This window comes from Chanos chanos, chromosome 5 (genome assembly GCF_902362185.1).
Source record: "Chanos chanos chromosome 5, fChaCha1.1, whole genome shotgun sequence".
In the NCBI taxonomy this organism is placed as follows: domain Eukaryota; kingdom Metazoa; phylum Chordata; class Actinopteri; order Gonorynchiformes; family Chanidae; genus Chanos; species Chanos chanos.
The window spans coordinates 35,279,520-35,298,608 of NC_044499.1; the positions used below are offsets into that span (position 1 = coordinate 35,279,520).

Sequence of the window (19,089 nt, forward strand, 5' to 3'; positions counted from 1 at the left end):
ATATACAGCTACGTTATGTATTTCTCTATTGAGAGAAATTAAAGTGTTTACCATTGAAGAGAATCATGAAAATAGTTATAATCATTTGCAGGAAGGAAGCATTGGAAGAGTTTTGAAAACAAATCTAGTACTATGCAAAAAGTAGTAAAAGTAACAAAGATAAACAGCAGGCATTTCATAACCCTTTCAGTAAAACTGAATGAGGGTACTCTCATACTCTCACAGATGACTGTTATCAGAGTGCGAATTATACAATGACAATCGGGGGGGGGGGGGGTCAACTTTTTCTCCAGGGCTGTATAGTATAGGATATATAAATGTTTTGGACCCCCCCCCCCCCCCACAAACTGTTGTTCTTACCTCTTTTGGGGGGATCCAAGTCTTAATTAGGGGGGGTCAGACCCCCCCAACCCCATAAATCAAACCATGACTGTTATGCTATTTCAGCTCTTTAGCATATCTGCTTAACAATTCATAAGTGATAAGAAATCCTAATATAAATGAAAATACACTCTCTTTGACTTCTATGCAGTTTTAAATGTACATCAGCTGCAGCAGTGCTAGTCATTAGATGACTTATTCTTAGGCCCCTATAGGTTTAAGTTTTCTCTTAGTAAGTAGTTCTGCCTACTGGCAGAACAGCAAAGCCTCATTCACATAAACTTATCCTAGCATGACAGCTTTTTTTTCCTTTTTTTCTTTCTTTTTTTTTTCTTTTTCTTTTTGCGCAGTGTTTTCAGTGTAGCAGACACCATAAATACAATATTACCCCACTTTCCTAGTAAAAGAAGCGCACCCATGCACTCTGCACCTTGACAACATGCACTCTGGTCATTTTTGGCAAGAGAGAAAAAAACATTCAAACATTCATTATTTTATGTAACTTTGACCTTGTGGTATCTAAAAAGACCTATAGATGGCTAACTGTCTGGGTTTTTTTTTTTCAAAAAAGAAAGAAACTAAAAAAAAAACACAACCTCTGTAACCTCGAGTTGGGCCCAGTCTTTAAGACCAGCCTCATAGGTACGGATAGGTCTAAACCAGTTTGACCGCGGTGATGGATCATATGGCTGTCTCTTGGTCATTACTCTGAATCATCTGATAATGCTGGCGGTTCTTCAAGTATTCGGCCAGCTCTTCATCCTGGGCTCTCTCTGCGTGCACATTCGGCGTGTCACCCTGAAACACAATACCGTGGGTGAGCCCCTGTAGCTGATGTCCGTAAAGAGCTTGTGTGTCTTCAAGGTTTTTCTTGCTTTCAGTGATGTGTCTATTTAGAAATGCTTTAAAAAAAAACTGGCAAGTGGATTCTCAAGCTAAAGGTTTGCTTAATCAGCTTGGCCTTTATGAATTAGTAATGTGTTCACTATAAAAATGCTCAAGTTTTCTCAATGGCTTCCAACCTGTAGGTCTGTCCTCATGAGGGAAGCTCCAGCCTCCACCAAGTAGTGACAGATGGACCTCTGGCGCTTCGCCGCAGCTTTGTGAAGAGCCGTCTCTCCTCTGGAGAACAAAAGAGAGAGATGAGCTATTGTTACAACAACACTTACAAATTCAGTTTGCTCATTAACTGCAATGATTTTAATGGAAGACCAATGACTTAAAAATTGTTTGAGACAACAAGCAAACAATTTATTTAAAGTCACCTAAATTCTTTTAGTCCAGGTATATGATATTGCTCATACAAACACAGCATACCAAGGTCCAGTGACACATAAGACCTCAATCTTTCCGTTTCGGGACGTCAGAGTTTAATGGACTTATGAAACCTGATTCAGCCATCTCCTATGTCTATATCTATAGCGGTGAGGTCCAACTGAGCACAACATGACAGAAGTCTGTATTTTTTTATGACCGTGCATACAAATGAAGTAGACAGACATCAGTTCCTTGACAACAAAAATTCTTAGCACATAGTACAACAAAATGCCCTGCAGAGTAACTTACGTTTCTTTCTCTGTAACATCCAGGATACTGGCAGGAGCTGTTACATTGAGGGTAAAAACAGAGGTTATTCTAAAATATTACAATAAGAATAACATGATCTTACATGGTATTTAAAACTTCTTGACAGAATAAAACAAATCAATAACTATGATGTCTAACCATTTTTCAGAATGAATTGTACAATTTCCTTGCTGCCATTAACCACTGCATGATGGAGTAAAGTGCAGCCATATGAATCTTGAATCTGTAGATCTGCTCCACACTTATGCAGCTCTTTTAGCTGAGAAAAACAAACAGTGAAGACAATATCAGTAAACAGGTGCAATATTCACCTGTCATATGCTAACCATACAGAGGCTATTATGAAATAAGCTCACAAAACACAAAATCATACAACTTCTCATTTAGATTGGTGCAGTGTCAGTGTGAGTGTACAGTCTTGGTCACATGCTTAGACCAGAAAAGGGCTGAAATATTAATCTGTGAAATTCTCTACCTTAAACCCTGAAACTCATGAGAATGAAAGACAAAATATAACCAGGGCTATTGATTTAAGAGTATGAAAACAAAATCTTTATAAATACCTTCTCCATGTCATCGGTCTTGACACACTCAATGAGCATCTTTGTCACTTCTGAGAAAAACATCAAAACACAACTGTAATTCACTTCATATGAGTGCAATCCAATTCTTCAGAAGGTGATGTCATACAAAAAACAAACAACAAAAAACAAAAACAAACAAGTTTCTAGTTTTGTTATCATGATGAAATCATATAGTGTTTTTTCAAGCCACTGGGTCCACATACTTTTCAGGACAAAAAAGTTTTCTGTTATTTACTTATTAATTTATTTATTTTTACCTTCATCTGAGCCACTCCCGTCAGAGCCATCTAACCTATTATGGGAAATCATAGTGGAATTAAAAATGCTCTTTCATCAAAATAATTATCTAAGGCATTTAATGAATACAGCTGATGAACATGTAAGGAACTTTTACCTTTCTCTCGGTTTGGTATCTTCTTCAGCCATAGGCGACTTTTGCAAGTTCAGTATTTTTGCTCCCCTCCTTTCAAATAACCCCAGGGAGAAACATTAAAAAAGTCCACACAAACTGTAAGTCATCAACCATTATTACATTCAATTTTCTCATTTTACACACACACACAGCACATTATAATATACTGTATCTCTAAAGATCAGTGATGGCTTGTATGTGAAAACCTTAGGCGAACGGCGTAGACTCTGCACAGATGACAGTATTACATTTTGTAAGCTATCAGTGAAGGCTCTCTGTATTGATGAATATCACCATTTAAAATGTCGAAGGTCAGACACTAGTACTTCATTCACTGTTCCTTAGTGTAGTGCTTTAGCATTACCTGCACAGGCCAGACTTTGGGGATCTCTCTGCAGCGTCCCACGGAATCAAGCACTCAGTGGACACACAATCCTTCAAGCCTGCGCCCTCTGCTTCAGCCATCCTGCGTGGGATTATGGGAAGGAGGGCAGAGGGACACACAGAACAACAGCACAGATAAAGGCTGTGTTTATGTATTTACAATGCTTAGTGTCCCCTCACCCAGAGGGGGTCTAATTTGTGGGATGGCTCGTCATAATTTAAAACAAACACTGGCAATTAGACAAGGTCTGTAATGATGGATACAGCAGCAGTCACTGTATGTTCAGAAACAGATCTAACTGTTTCACATTTTGGGCTTCAAAGAGCTGAGGAAGCCTTTACATATGAATGCAAGGGCAAGTCCAGACAGCGTGTCGGTGAGAAGGCAAACAGATGGTATTATACACACAGTTTGCTAAACACTGGTTTGACCTGTGTATGTGGTTGGAGGGAGATAAAGGATGTTACCTTAGGGTGAGGAGAGTCTGTCTGTGACCTCACTAACCTCCCTGTCAATCTCCGCCCCCTGCTCCAGGACTGTGTGCAAACGTGACTCAACAAGCCCACTGTTAACTGCCTCTACTGGAAACATGATGTGTGGCTAACCCTCTCTTCTCATAGTTATAGACAGCATGGACGAGTCATCTTAACTCTATTCTTCAACTTTAAGCAGCTACCACAATAATGAAAAGTGGATGTGAGCGAATATATATTCCTGCATGCAGACATTTCAATTTGTTTTGTACTCACTTGCCTTTTTTGTCCATTTAACTTGTCCATTTAATCATGACATTAGCAATAATCAGTACAAATAACACACAATTACACCAACAATTCAGCGGGGCATTACAGAACACATGGCAGCAATTTATAGCTATTTGTTTCAAGGCAAGATTTTCAGGAGAATACTCTTGATATTTAGAAAACAGAATTTATTCCTGCTGTTAAGGGATAAACTTTAGCGGGTATGTGCACAACATACAATTCCAATAATTATCTCAGCAGCTGAGTCGATGACTCAGAGTGATTTATTCAAGTTGCAGAGTATCACTGGAGCATACCTATTACATGCAGGCTATAAGCACTCAGTTAAATTCATGTCTTTTCACTTAAAAATAGCGGAGGTTTAAATGTTGAAGCAATGAGAGATTCTGATTATAGACTTTGGTGTTGTTGTTGCATTGCAAGTCAGCAGACAGTTCCTGTTGTGTTATGCTGAGGACTCTCCCAATTAACAGTAATGACAGGCTACATTTTTCTAACCATGTGAAAAAGTTAGAGAGATAGCTTCTCTTATGGGAAGAATCTTAAAAGTCCTTTTGTAGATCCATTAAGGTGCAATTCCAAGTTAACATACCTGTGCTCAGTAGGTGAGGCATTTGAATTTTCCCCTGCAGACTCCATTAGACTGGGCATTCCGGGTGAAGTGCCTACCGTCTCTTTGGTAACCAGCTCTGGGTCTAAAATGAACAGCTCCTCTTGGGATATCTCTGTGACGTAGTTCAAGTGCTCCTGTAATCCACAGAAAAGTGGCACTCCATAACACACCATTACAAAGATGCTATATTTTCTTAGAGTACTCACACATCTTGAGGGGGTAAGACTATGTTAATTACCTGTGCACGGTCTATTCTGTAGAATCGATCTGCTGTGGTCGCTGTGAACAAAAGCAATGGGACATTACATGAGAAATCATCATGTAGACTAGCTCTGGAGGCATTTATCATTGTCAGCAACATTGTCAAAAAGCAACCATGAGATATTTACCATGAAATTTGGCTGCAAATTAAGAATAATTTACAATATTTAGCCTTTGGAATCACATCTTTGTTGCTAAATTTTGGTGTGACTTTTTGTGTTCAGAACTAAAATGACACAGATTTTTAGACAGACCACGAATGCGCCATTCATCTTCTGGAGGACTATATGCAGGCGTCTCTCCTATTCAGATTCACTAGACACTAATAATCAGAGTCCTGAGAATGCTATATATTAAGGCATTTGGAAGATGCCTAGTCTAGAGCTGGGAAACCACTCCATACATTTCATGTACCATTCAAACTTTTGCAATTCTTTATTCTGACACATTTGCAGTGAGCAACTTACAGTCCAAGAAGCACCATTTTGGGGAAAGTTTTTGAATCTGCAATATGTCTGGCTTCTCTCCATCCTCCTCATCACCTTCCAGTCCTTGCAATGAAAACTAGTGAGTCAGCGAGAGAGAAACAGAAAAAATGTTCTTGTTCAAACATCTCCCACACAGGTTTTGTTCGTCATGATGACTTTTTGTCTAGACATCTATCCCTGTCATGGAACCTTTTGCCAGAGAGAAAAAAAAGATAAATATCACATGCCCATTCAATGATGCAATCCGCCTGGTTTATTCTTTTTTTTTTTTAACATTATTGCAAAGTTGGGAAAGGGGAAAAAATGGAAAGGGAGTCTAAACAAATTCTCTAAGTCAGTGACTGTTAGAATGACAAGACTAAACATGTGAGAGTGAAATTGAAATATCTTTTGTTAACTAATTATATCATTTGTTCCTTTCTATCTCTTTCTTGTTTTGAGCTCTCATTTTCCAGGGTCATACAGTTTAGCCTCTGCATACCTGATGTAACCTCTCAATGTGAACACGGCAAGTCTCTAAATCACTGTCACTTGGCACAGTAATGATGCCCAGTGGGATTGCTGTGAGAACAGGGAGAGAGGAAAACAGGGGCATTCAGGTTCATCAAAGGAAACTTGCAAACATATGGCCAATTTTATTTTGAAACTCTGAGCCAGCGTTGAATCCACAGTCACTTCATTTTCACTGAGACCGTCTGGTAAGATTAATAGTCAGGAATCAGTTTTGATAAACAACAGCAATGAGAAATAAACAAAACCATGATGTTTGTCATAGCACAGATAGACACATCTCAACGCACTCTATTTATGATTGCATCACGTGCAAAGTTTCTAAGAACTGTACTGTAATTAATGCCCTAGTTTTCACACAGTTCTGCAAAATTTAGCTTGAGAAAAATGAAGCCTTCCAATGTCAGAGTGGCAAGTGGTCAGTGAATGCTAAAAAGGCCCACACACTCACCGGCCTCCTTCAGCTGGTCTTTATCATAGTGCAGCGCCTCATAGTCGTGCATACTGATGCGACTCACCCGAATCTGGAGCTTCTCAGGGAGGTGCTGCTGGCTGGATGGATATATAACACAAGGTGAAACTTAAATTTTAGTTGGAATATGGAATGGAAGAAATATCTAGAAAAACACCCGCTGTGTGGCTGTAGAACAAATCCTTTAGGTGATGTGTGGATTTTTTTTTTCTCTAACATCACTGTTTAATCTGTGACGGACAGGGTTTTGTTGAAGGGATCTCTACTGGGGTTTTTTTTTTTTGCTTGTTTATTTGTTTATTTTTAATTTCAAAACCAGTTATTGCATGTATATGCTATGCCGTATCCTCTGTCTTGACACGACCATGTTTTAACTTTTCGTTTTCAAAAATGAGACAAAAATCTTGAGACTGGGACAGAGGGCAAGAAGTTTTACCAAGCGTTCATAAGGAGAAAAAAGCCGGTTTGTAAACAGGATATTGAGGTGAGCACTCACTCAGTCATTGGTGGTAGGGAGATACGTCTCTTAGTCTTCTGAACCATGTTGGCTTGATTCCTCAGATTGATGTGGATGATGGAAGGGGCCAGTTTGCAGGGCTCACCATCTACCTGCATTGGAATGGGCTTGTAGGTGGTGAGGGTCACTTCATGGCACTGGTTCAACCTTTCTCCGTGACCCCCAACCTGCAGGGTAGCCTATGGCGTAAAAGAATAGGTCAGGCATTCTGAATTTTTTGAGAATCAAATTTGCAGAGTCTATTTGTTTGCCACAGCTGTTTGACATCATGATAAAAATAGAATACCAAGGAGGTCATGGTGAATCCGATGACTTCAATACACCCATCATCATGTCTTTGGGGCTCAAACTCATGGTGCTCACTTGGATTACCCCAAGGCATGGTTCCAGCACAATACCTTCAAGCACAATGTCAACACTATTACAGAACAATGACCTCTTAATTCTGATGTGTGGATGTCTTATCCACACAAACACACTGATAAACTCAAAGCAAATCAGAATCATTATGTGTGTAGCTGAAAAGAGACTTGTCGCCATCTAGGTGCGGGAGGTATGAATTACAGATTATTCAGAACCTCTCTTACCTTGGAATATTCAAGAAAAGAAGACACTGTAGCTTCAGGTCCTGAATTTTGCTGGTAAGATCTGTGCCATCACACTAATGTGATAGAACATTAGGGAGAGCGGAGTGAAGGATTGACACAGAAACAGAGACAAAAAAGAGAGTATCACACTGAACACGTGCCTTTACTGAAGTGCATTCCAGCTCAGGATTAGGTCGGTAGACAGCCAATTGTCTTATGTTTCACCAAGGTCAGAGGGGAGTGAGTCATTTAGTATTCAGGAATTCATTTTATGTGCACCTTTCATTTGAACACCTTTTAGTGCATTTCTATTTCAAAGTAAATAAGTGAAAGAGCAACATAAAAATACCACCACCAAAAAAGCTTCCCGGCATTCCACTCACCACAACTTTGATGTGCTTGGATAGATCTTTGGAGCTCCCCATGAGGAAGTCAGAGAAGGCTGTCTACATGAAGCATTAAAGAGGCAAAGCATGTTAGACGGAGGAGTGAACACATCTCAGGAGAGGCCAGATCACACTGTACAACCTCAAAACACTCAGAGGAACTCACCCCTGCATAGAACATTTTGTTCCGGAAGCGACTGTTGAATTTTTCTGGGTTTGCCTCTGAGGAGTAATGGAAGAGGTGTGAGATCAAAACTGTTTTTTTTTATCAATTTAATTTGATTTTCTCAATCAATTGTATCATTTCACACAATTTAATATACTTAGCAATGTGTTACCTTCAGAAGCCCATACCAATGAATTTTGATTGCCACATGACTATTATGGTAGTATAATAGTTAAAATGTATGCCTAATCAAACCTCACAGTCAATAACACTCAATGCATGGACATACCTCGAGATTCATGGAACTCCAAGGTTACATGAGCATCAAAACCAAGACTGAAGTAGTTGTTGAAGACGTCAATGGGAAGCTGAAAGACAAAGCATATAGTCAAAAACTATGATGAAATATACTAAATTAACCCACCTAAAAGCTGACTCATTCTATGAGTTCAGTATTCATGACAATTTAACTTGTATTAGTTTGTCTATGGTAATTAAAACCTTCCAGATTCAAGTGATCTGAATTAGTCAAAGGTCAAGCTTTAACCTTGCATTCTTTGAGGCTGGGAATATTCATTGATTGGATAGATAGAAGAAAAGCTGTAATCATCAATTCATTAAGAGTACTGGGTTATGACAGGGTGTAGTGTTTTTCAACAAGAGGTTGAAGTGTGACCTCCAGGTTGCCATGTGTGGGTCAGCTGACCTTGTCTGTCTGGTGCTCGTCCTTCTCCTCCTGAGAAACCTCAGGGTTGGGCTTTACGTCAAGGTTCCAGCGATCCAGCTGTACGATGTTTCCATCTTCCACATGCGAGAGGATTTTTGACACAGGCTCATCTGTATAACCCTAAAAAAAACACATGCAGCACAACAATGTGTTCAAACACCCTGCACATCAGAAAGAGGTCTCATTCTGTGAAAAGAAACTGAGGCTCTCCTATGACCCAATTCAGAATTCTGATCAGACTTTTAATAAAAATGGAGCTACATCTTTTCATTTCTGATTCTGACCACATTTGTGTATGATAGTAAAACCCTGTCCACCATTACCTACGAATCATCTCAAGGTCCCCATTGCCCAACTGAATCAAAAACCACTGTGAACTCTACGTCGGTCAACATTCTCTTGTACCCAGTCATTGTTTCATCTGTAATTGATATCTGCAAAATCTGCAAAATCTGCAAATCTAAATCCCTCTTCTTCCTATCAGACCCCATCCCCAAGACCCTCTCTTTCCCCATTCATCACAAACATTATTAAGATGTCGCTAGCCACTGGTACAGTACCATCCACTCATAAGATTGTATCAGTGAAGAACACATAAACTCCCTCATCAGCGCAGCGCAGTTTCACCTCCAGAACATATCTCCACTCCATGCTTCTCTGAACACTGACTGTCCCTCACTACTCGTGTTATTGCAAATGACCCATTTTTATCACTATTCTCTCTGCCATCCCTGACAAACTGCTAAATGCTCAGCCAGAACTCTGTCACCAGTAGTTGGCGCCGCAGTATATCATTACATAATGGGCTGGTTGACTTTTTGTGGCAATTTCTGGGCATTTCAGAATGAGGAACCATTTACACTGATGTCTGATAGTGGTGACTTTCAAATTGCTAAGCAACTTGAAATTAAGCAAATAAGTCTACAGTGTGAACAAAACCTTTGATTCGTATACAGAGTATCCTCATTCGGAATCTAATGGTACTCAGTTTTTATTTTACTGGAATATCTGTTTTTCTTCTTCTTAATGTTGCATTTTATTACTTTCTTCTATATCCCTCAACTTCCACCAATTTACAAATATAAAAAAAAAATCTGCACTGAATGCAATATTGTGTACCTGAACCGGTCTTACGGAAGTATCAGTATCACTACCATATTATCTGAAGTGCAGTCCTCTGTTTGAATATGATATTCTTGAACTGAGCTTACCCCACCCCAGTTGAGTGTTCTGGCAAGGTCATTCCCTGTTCCCAGTGGGAGAACAGCCACTGCAGGCTGTGGGTTTAACTGCAGTTCATCCAAGACAGAGAGAATCCAACCAACCTGCAAATCAGCAGATTATCATACCTACTCTCTACAGAAAGGCCCCACATAACTATGGTTATTCAAAAAAAAAAAAAAAAAAAAAAAAGAAGAAGAAGAAGAAGAAGAAATAACCTCACATTTTTGTGAACTGAGAGGACATAAATTAGAGGGTGTAAAGTCAATGACTCATGAAGTGGTATTATTAACATGTTAAACATGTCGATCTTATGCACAATATAATTTTGATTTGACTTTGTTATAGACATGTAAAGCCCTTTGAGACTATTCATAGTGATATTGGGCTCTAAATAAATTTATATTATTATTATATTACTATAAAATCTGTGTGAAGAGTTGTCAATTGCAAATAAAAATTACAATGGGAAAATCATTAATGGCAGTTTTATAAGATCTGGTCTGTAATAAGATCTGTTTGGATACTGAAAACTGACTTTCTACTTAATTAGGCACTGAACACTGTAAAGCTGCTTTGAGACAATTTTGATTGTAAAAAGCACTATACAAATAAAATTGAATTGAATTGAATTTTAATATAAGGTTTTACTGACAGTTCCATCCCCACCACAGGCCAGGATTCGCAGATTTGGCACTTTGCGGTACATTTCTAACCTTGAAAGGAACACAGAAAAGTAATAAAAGAGAGAAAAAAGCAGAAGTAATTTCATTTAATTTTATACACAGCTATTTCTAGATTTTCATCCCCTACTTCCTTGCAAATAAAATGTGTTTTTTATAGGTGTATAAATATCTGCATGTGAAAATCAGCTCATTTTAAAATACATATCAACACAGGAGCATGACTGTAATCAAAATGAATATTTCAGCGCTTACCCCTCTTTAGGTCCACCCTGAGTTAGATCGAAAACTTGGCGAGGGTTCAGGTACCACATGAAAGATCGGATAATCTTTGTTCCCTTAAGGAGAAAAGGAATAAATCTTACATGTGGCATGTGGCTGCTGATAAATCTCCACAATAATGGCTGTGAATCCATGAAAACATATCTGTAGAAATGAGAGGTGCTGTGTTGCTGAGTGAAAATAACTGATGTGGGTATAGAGGTATAAAGGCATAGAACAGGTTGTCAGCCCAACTGTGCTGACATAGAAGCTAACCTGATTACCACCACTCTTTGGGTTGACAAACACAATTAGTGGTTTCATGAGTGGTGAGGGAATTGGTTTCACAACAAAATGCTTCCATTTGCCATCCTAAATGAGAATTGAAGAACACATGGTTAATTTGTACATTCCAGTAAACATTTTTGCATATCTATTAATAACTTCTATTATTTCTACTTTTATTATTAGTATTAATAATCTTTTTTTTTTACCTCCACTCCCTTTTTGTTTGTTTTGGCTTTCAAAGAGGTTCGCTTCTTCCTCTTGCTAGATTTCAATGACACCTTAAAACACACAGCATTTTTTTTTTCATTTAAATTATGTCTGTTGACTTCTCTCTGTTTCAACGTAAAGAATCGACCACTTAAAACCTTAAAACTCTACTGGCATAGATGTTATTCTATATTATTTCTTTACAAAAGTGCAGTGGAAGACACAATGTATTTTACACAGAAAATGCACTTATTTTAGACAGTTGGCAGTATCCCTGAGTTTGTAACTGATTTCTTTTCTCTAATATGCTTGAGTTTTTCTGAGAGTGGGTATACTGAAGGCATAAGGGGGTCAGGAGAATAGGAGAATCAGTGAGAATGTTCAGGCAGGTGCACTAGCCTGTGGTACCTGCTGTCTCCGAACTCGAATAATCCACGTGGGGGGTATGATGACAGCAGCATGAACACCAAGAGAACAGGGCTCTTCAATCTGCTGCAGCATGAAGCACGTCACCTTATTGTGATACTGCCCAGAGAGAGATCAGGCAGATAACTGATCAGGCAGGGTATACACACACATATACAGACAAATAAATTACCTTGTTCTGAAACAACACAGGCAAAAATCAATAGATTTATCTTAGTGGAGGGTGGATGATGGATGATGCTCAACCACACACACACACACACACACACACACACACACACTCATTTTATTGGTGCAGTGAATTGTTCTTTTCAGAACATCTATAAATAAGAAACAAAACTGGGCTATTTTTGCATGAGAAAAAAAAGAAATCAGCACTAAAAGTAATTGACCTTCATTTTCACTTTAAATAATGTTCCTATATTTTCCACATTCATTTGGTAAAGCTCCTTTGTGAAAATGCCTGGTGTAAAGAAAATAAGAAAAACAAAATAAACTCAACTGAACTGAGCATAACCTAAAAGCTTCTAGCGCATGACTTTATAAATCCACGTTTGATAGAGAAAGAGCTCTTAAAGGCCGGTTGCTGGCTTAGAAGGAAAGCGATATTAGCTAGCTCGCTGTGATGCTGCACCCAAAGGAAGAGATTAGGCAGATTAATGAGATACTGCATGCTGAGAGAGAGAGAACTAGGTCTGTATAACAAGATTCTGCATACTGGTTAATGCAGCACGATGTGCCCACAGAGTGAAAGATCAGTCTTCTTAACATTGTAAAGCAAAATGAAAGTTCACTCAGTGGAGATACAGAGCATAATTTATACTGTATCTAAATGTGAGCATCTACAATTATAAAAAGGACATTTTATATACTTACTGCTTGCTTACACCAAGAGCAGCTAATGGCCACTATCTCTTTACTGTGGAAGGAGAATTTTTGCTGAAAACCCTGTGAGATAGAGGAAACACATGAACAAATCTGCACACAGTAAATATCACTCTGAAATGTGTGTTTTCTTCTGTTTCTTCTGTTTTGTTCTGCTTGTTCATTGCTCTCTTTGTTTCATGAAAATGTTTCAGAAAATATCCTTTCACAGCCAAATGATATTTTTTGGTACTCTTTTATGGCTCCCTTTCATTGCTGTCTTGCTTCCTTTGCAACTAAAGTTCCATTAGGATTAAATGAGTTTGAGGAAAACTGAAAACAATTCAGTTTAATGCAGTTTAGGGCCTTTGTCAAAAAGCATTTTTTATTTCATATTCTTATACTTGACGATCAAAAGAGGAAGCACAAGAGGGGAAAAAAGCAGATGACCACAGGAATAGTGCCAATTACGTAAATATCTCAAAATACTTATTTGACCTACGTCCTAAGGATTTTGACATTTAGTGATACATTAGTGTTTTGTGAATAGGCTAAATCACCAGCATGTAAGATTTCCACACCTTTCCACAGTGTCGACACTTCCCATCCTGACGTCTTCTGTGTACCCAGTGGTGCCTCACGGTGGTGGGCTGAAAGCAGAGTCTGACAATGAACCACCACTGACCATAAGGATTTGAGCAACTACCGTGTGTAAGTAACAATCACTCTTGTAGTTTTCAGCTTCTGTTATGAGTGTTCTGTATTCACAAACAGAGTACAGGTCTACAATTGCAAACTGTTTGAAAAGTGATTCTCACCTCTCGAACGTTCCTTAATGTGGGATCTCTGAATGATGGTTTACACCTGAAGTTCATCTATCAAAAGTCAATTAGACAGAGAATAAAATGATTTTAACATACAATTAGTAGAAATCCTTTCAGTCTTTGGGCACATTCATTAGTCTATGTGCCCATTTATTTTTATTTTTTTTTATCATTTATTTAGTTATTTTTACGATGTTCAGACTTTTATTTACTTTATGATGACCTGCCTTTTCTAGCTGCTCCATACATGTTGAGTGGACAGAAATTTTACAGCTTGCACATTTATACCGTGAGACTGATTTTTGCTGTAAGAAAGAAAAATGAACGTGAATGTCAATCTGCATCTCTCAATCTTTTCTTTTTGATGGATAACTTGCTATTTCATTGTTACACAGTGATTTTAATTAGCTTTAAAATCGACAGTGCAAGTGATATAATAAGGTGCAAAATAATTTCTACACATTTAAATATTGACCTGTTAAGATTATTTAAACTTGAATTTTGCCTAATAATGACAGATCTTTCATTCCAAACTGAGAATGAGAGACAGGTCATTTTATTCCATTAATAAAGGTGTGTGGGTATGAATCTGCATTTACACCTTTTTGCCAGTAGTGGGAGCTCTTTGCACAAAGTTTGAGCATGAACAGGAGTCAGACATTACCGTGAACTCACCATTGATTTGGCAAAGCAATAATGCTCTCCAACATAGCAGAAATCTCCGGAAGGACTTGTTTCAAACCAGACATGCTGGCCAAACTGAGCATTCTCCTAAAAGGAAATGAGAACAAGCAAACAGGTCTGGATCACTCACAGTATTTCAGATATTGTGTCTACCTCATAATCATTCTCCTTATATATTTCTTGTCACACAAGAGTACACTAAGTTTGTGTTTTATAATATAACTCTTATGGTCCATGTCAGATTAGCATTTCACATTTAAAAAATGTGGGACACTTACAGTCCAGTCAATGCTGCTGCAGATCTTTTTAATCTCACACTTAGTCGGGGCTGAAACGCTGGAATGGGCTGTCATATGCTGCAGGTTAGATTTGGCAATAGCTTTTCTGAAAAAGAAATCCCAGACTTTTAATGTAGATAAGTGCACACAATTCATTTTCATACGTACTCTGCATACAGCACAAAAGCATAAAAGTTTTCGGTGAATTTTGTAGGAAATCCTTTATGTCCAGTCCTCGACATGTTTGACAGTTGGATCAACAGGGATCATTTTTATCTAGCCCAAACGAACCAATATTACGCAAGTAATTAAAGGCGTCTGATAACATATAGATGCAATCTTTTGTAGCATTTTATCCTGTTGAACCATCATCTGTTGCAGCAGCATTTTCAATTGTGGCTCACCGACAGGTATGTATGTGCACGGAGACAAACTCGGATAAAGCACGTGAAACCCGCTGCCGTGGAAAATTACCTAACGGTCATCAGTTAATATAATTTAATCAGGAAAAGCTGTTTTAACGTGCATGGTAAGGAACACTGTAACCTTTCTCACTTTCTCCCTGCTGTGTAAATGACTGAATCATGGCAACGCAGTGGCGTTCTGCACACAGGGTGATCAATGGCATTGATGAGTCACGTTGCTCTCTTACAGTAGCACTACCGCTAATGAGACAGCACCATGGAGCCCGTCACCATGGGACAGAGAATTAGAAGGTCAGGACAGTACAAACCTCCATATGCTAACAACCTGTTCTCTGTCTGTTTTCCGTTTTTGTTAACTGCTGTGAAGTTTAAGTACTTTTATATGGCATGAGAAGGGGAAAAAATACTTGCACGTTCATAATGCTGAGAATGCTAGGCCAGTTTGGCTCATATAACACGTTTAACCCATAAATGGCGAGGTTAGAGATTTACATGAGCCAAAAAAAACCCAAACTTTTCTCAAGGAATAGATTAGGTCCTAAGAAGACAAGACAAAGTTATACCATTTGCCAGTGGTCTCTGGACTTAACAATGTTAGACAGCAAACATCTGGCAGTTACAATACATAGGAAATCATAGATTCATTTGACAACACATGGACAACCATTGACCCTAATAAAACGAACGGGCTACATACGAGAGGAACCCGCTCCATGACTCCAGTGTAGGGTCATAGTGCGCCCCCAGGATGGGGTTGAGGGTGCTGTGGGCCCTCCAGCAGGTGGAGCTCCGTCTGCTAGGCAGGGGCAGTCCTCGACCTGGCCAAGGGCTGCCTGCTTTGGACACGGTGGACACACGCCTCCTTTTGCGCCTCTGGCTGCTGCGACAGTAACGTCCATGAGGGGCGGCGTCAATGGCTGAGAGGTGTGAGGAATTTCGGCGAAGGCAGCGGGGGGGGCGAATGAGCGGATGGGTCTGGACACACTCTACCACAGCCTCTAGAGGAGTGGTGTCCTGCCGTCGCCTCCAGAGAGAGGTGTCCTCAAACTCCCTGTCTGACACTTCAATCTCATTCAGATGATCCAAGGGAAGGCTGTCATCTGAGTTGGTGTCAGAGCTCAAACTGTCACTGTCACTATCACCTTCTGAGAGCAGTGCGGAAGAACAGGAATGAGACTTGGTGCCTCCTACGTCACTACCCCTGAGCTCCACCTGCCGCTCTCCAGCTGTGGCACCGCCTCCCTCATCTTCCTCTGTCATCTGGATAAGGCTTGCCAGCAGCATGGATGGTCCTAGCAGATGGGTGTCAATGGTGCGAAGCTTACCAGCCTTTCGGCGTCGCACAGCAAAGCGTGGGTTAACGCTGGGAGTGGTAGTGCTAGAACGACGCCTGCCACTGCTGCTCTTTGATGTTTGACCAATTCCAGGGCAGCGCCCCCCGACATGTGGGACGGCTGCCTGCATGTGCACGCTTGAGCGTCTCCTCTGGGCCAGAGCGGCGGAAGGTAAGCCCACGCTCGACCGCCGACGGGCTCGGCTGGTTGGCAACGCGACGCTAGGTCTCCTTGGCCGACAGACCTCAGAACCATCCCCAGACTCTGCCCTAGTGCCCGGCTCCTTCCTCTTAAAGTGACGACGGAAAAAGCTGTCCATGTTTTCTTGATGGAACAAACTTTGGTCTCTAAAACATCTGTGAAGCTGTTAATGTAGAAATGAGTCAGCATGAAGTACAGGCCTATGATACGAGCAATTGCCTACACATTAAACGCAGTACTGTGGTTTTGACCCCTGAGCAACTCACTGCAGTACATGAAAAGCACTTCAGCTCAACTTGTTACTCTAATCACAAATTCATCACTCACTTCACATCCACATTTCCCACATAAAAAAGCTTTTCAACTGTACAAGTGACAGGATAGCCATATAGCTTCCCCTCAGGGTGCCCTTGTAAAAAAACAAGCTTATCATCTTTAATACTGGTTAAAAATAGTACCCTAGGAGTATACTATACATGTTCCTCTACTACACTAATGGACTAGATAAGCATGCTTCAATATGTGAGTGTCCAGAAGCTATGTTTGACATTCCTGGCAATACACACACAAGTTTTTGACAACACTCTCAGTAGTTCATCTTGGTGTCCTGATCCATTTCTGCTAGTTAATTTGTGATGGCCACATCCTTTTTCTACCCACTGTCAACTCTGCCTGACCTGTACTGATAAGGCAAGCGCATCTCAATATCATTAAACACCGCTTCAGTCAGCACCAATCCATCTCACCAATGAACAAAGGAATCAAATCTATATAAGATTCATCCCTAGAAGGGTTTCAAACAAGGCACAACTCTAAAATATCTCCAAGCTTTCAACAACAGTGAGCAAGAAATACCTCCTAAGTTCAACAACAAACAGGCGTTCCCTATCTATAGATGTTGAGAAGCATTGATATTCCTACCTCACTCCTCCGCAGCAGTAACAGAACTTCACTCTGAAGCCACCGATCTAAAGACTCTCTGCTGTCAGTGCCTGCTCCTGGCATTTAAATATGCCATGAAAGGTCATACAACCCAGACTCTCACACAAAACACATGCTGATGCTCATTACTGTGTGCCTAACAAGCACCGTCAGCTATAGCAGGGGGCAGAGTGCTCTATGCATACGTGTGTATGTCTTTGTGAGTGACTGTCTCTGCGTTGTCCCCAAGATCAAGTTCAGTTATGCTTTTGTTAATGGCTGCAAAGAATGCTTTTCAATTTGACCCAAATTTACACTAAAAAAAGATTCATCGTCAAATTTTGTGTCAGTCTCATTCCCTGTCAGTCTACACAGGTGTGAATCACTTAGGGACCAGGATCTTGATGGAACCATTGGTGTTTCAGTTAACTGTAAGAGAAGACAGGCCACACTTGAATTGTATCTGTGACTCAAATTTGGGATACTCCGCGTAGAACATTGGCCAGCCCCCCCTCCTGCCAGGGTGCCACAGTGCTGCTAACGCGCAGTTCAATGCAAGATTAACCATAACTCACAAATTCAGCAGAGTCATGCAAGTTAGCAAATTAGAGCGACTTCTCTGCCTCCAATGGCTTACTCACAGTATGCTACACGATTTCAGCCAGTTAAAATCGTGGTGAAAAGTGTTTAGTTTACTATGGTAAACTGGTACTAGTTGGTGGGCGACTGATATAAACTATTTAAATGGCGAGTTCATCTCATTTAATATGGAACACAACAGCAAAAACCAAGCCAGGCTATTTCCCAGTGTTTTATGGGTCATCCATCAACAATACCCTGCAAAGCACATGAGATGAATATCCAAACAGCTAGTCTATGAGTCAAAAATATTTTCAGCTGTGAATCTTAATTTTCCATTGTCTTCAATTCAACCTTGTGAATTTTGTCTTGTAGTTACTAATAAGCACTGCCTCTGTTTTCTCTCAGAAAGCAATGTTTGTTCAGAAAAATAAACATTAACAACAAACACTAACAGTGCATTTAGAATTTCTAGACTAAAATTGGCTTAAAGTAGTATATTGTTACTGTGCTCATGTTTTATTTTTTTTCTATTTTAAGTGTCATTAATTTGATCTGAAAAATAGTGCACAAATTTCTTGAGTAAATATCACAAAACATTGTGATATCCAGGAGGTTCTGATTGACTTCACCTTGGAGCTGTTTTCTATTCTTACGTTTTGTCGCCAGCAGTTGCCACACTCTCTTGTGACCTATGTTGGCCTTGTGTCTCTAGAGGTGCTTTATAAAGGTCAGAGTGACAAGGTAGTGACGTGAAAAGCACTCGAGGAAATTAAGTTCCAGGCTTAATTTGTCCTGATTGTGACCTGGCTGACGTGGAGCCGGTGACAGGAGATTAGCACTGCTTTTTGAAGTTATTTTCAAAGATTTATATTTTTTCTGTGCTCTTGCATAGTGAGATCCTAACTTCTTTTATTTGCTTTGCTTCTCAGGGTCTGCTGCTCTTTGGTGTGTCTGAATGGGTAAATAATATGCAGTTCTCTTTGATTTTTGAAGAAAATCAAGAACAACTAATCAGCTAGTTTGCAACCTCTGACGAAAATTTCACTTAGG

At 39.8% G+C, this 19,089-nt stretch overlaps 1 protein-coding gene across 1 annotated transcript; it reads right to left on the minus strand.

Annotated features, from left to right (window-relative positions):
- Nucleotides 1-1,062: 1,062 nt before the first annotated feature.
- dgkzb (diacylglycerol kinase, zeta b) lies at nt 1,063-16,654 on the minus strand. The gene is made up of 32 exons (XM_030774914.1): nt 15,699-16,654; nt 14,577-14,682; nt 14,290-14,385; nt 13,842-13,919; nt 13,609-13,665; nt 13,372-13,440; nt 12,803-12,874; nt 11,909-12,025; nt 11,500-11,571; nt 11,282-11,377; nt 11,000-11,082; nt 10,717-10,777; nt 10,052-10,165; nt 8,820-8,960; nt 8,403-8,481; nt 8,114-8,169; nt 7,945-8,007; nt 7,562-7,635; nt 7,261-7,372; nt 6,954-7,153; nt 6,437-6,537; nt 5,962-6,036; nt 5,455-5,535; nt 4,965-5,005; nt 4,706-4,860; nt 3,329-3,430; nt 2,810-2,844; nt 2,532-2,581; nt 2,107-2,227; nt 1,948-1,984; nt 1,404-1,503; nt 1,063-1,179 (listed from the first exon to the last, which is right to left on the minus strand). The coding sequence occupies exons 1-32, from the start codon at nt 16,652-16,654 to the stop codon at nt 1,063-1,065; spliced, it is 3,717 nt and encodes a 1,238-aa protein (XP_030630774.1).
- Nucleotides 16,655-19,089: the final 2,435 nt, after the last annotated feature.

Excerpts from the sequence above, each read along its gene's own strand:
- dgkzb (XM_030774914.1), bottom strand. The coding sequence starts at position 16,654 with ATGGACAGCTTTTTCCGTCGTCACTTTAAGAGGAAGGAGCCGGGCACT. Across the intron at positions 13,441-13,608 it reads CATTAAGGAACGTTCGAGAG|CCCACCACCGTGAGGCACCA; the intron begins GTGAGAATCACT and ends CTCTGCTTTCAG. Across the intron at positions 1,504-1,947 it reads GATGTTACAGAGAAAGAAAC|AGGAGAGACGGCTCTTCACA; the intron begins GTAAGTTACTCT and ends TTTGTTCTCCAG.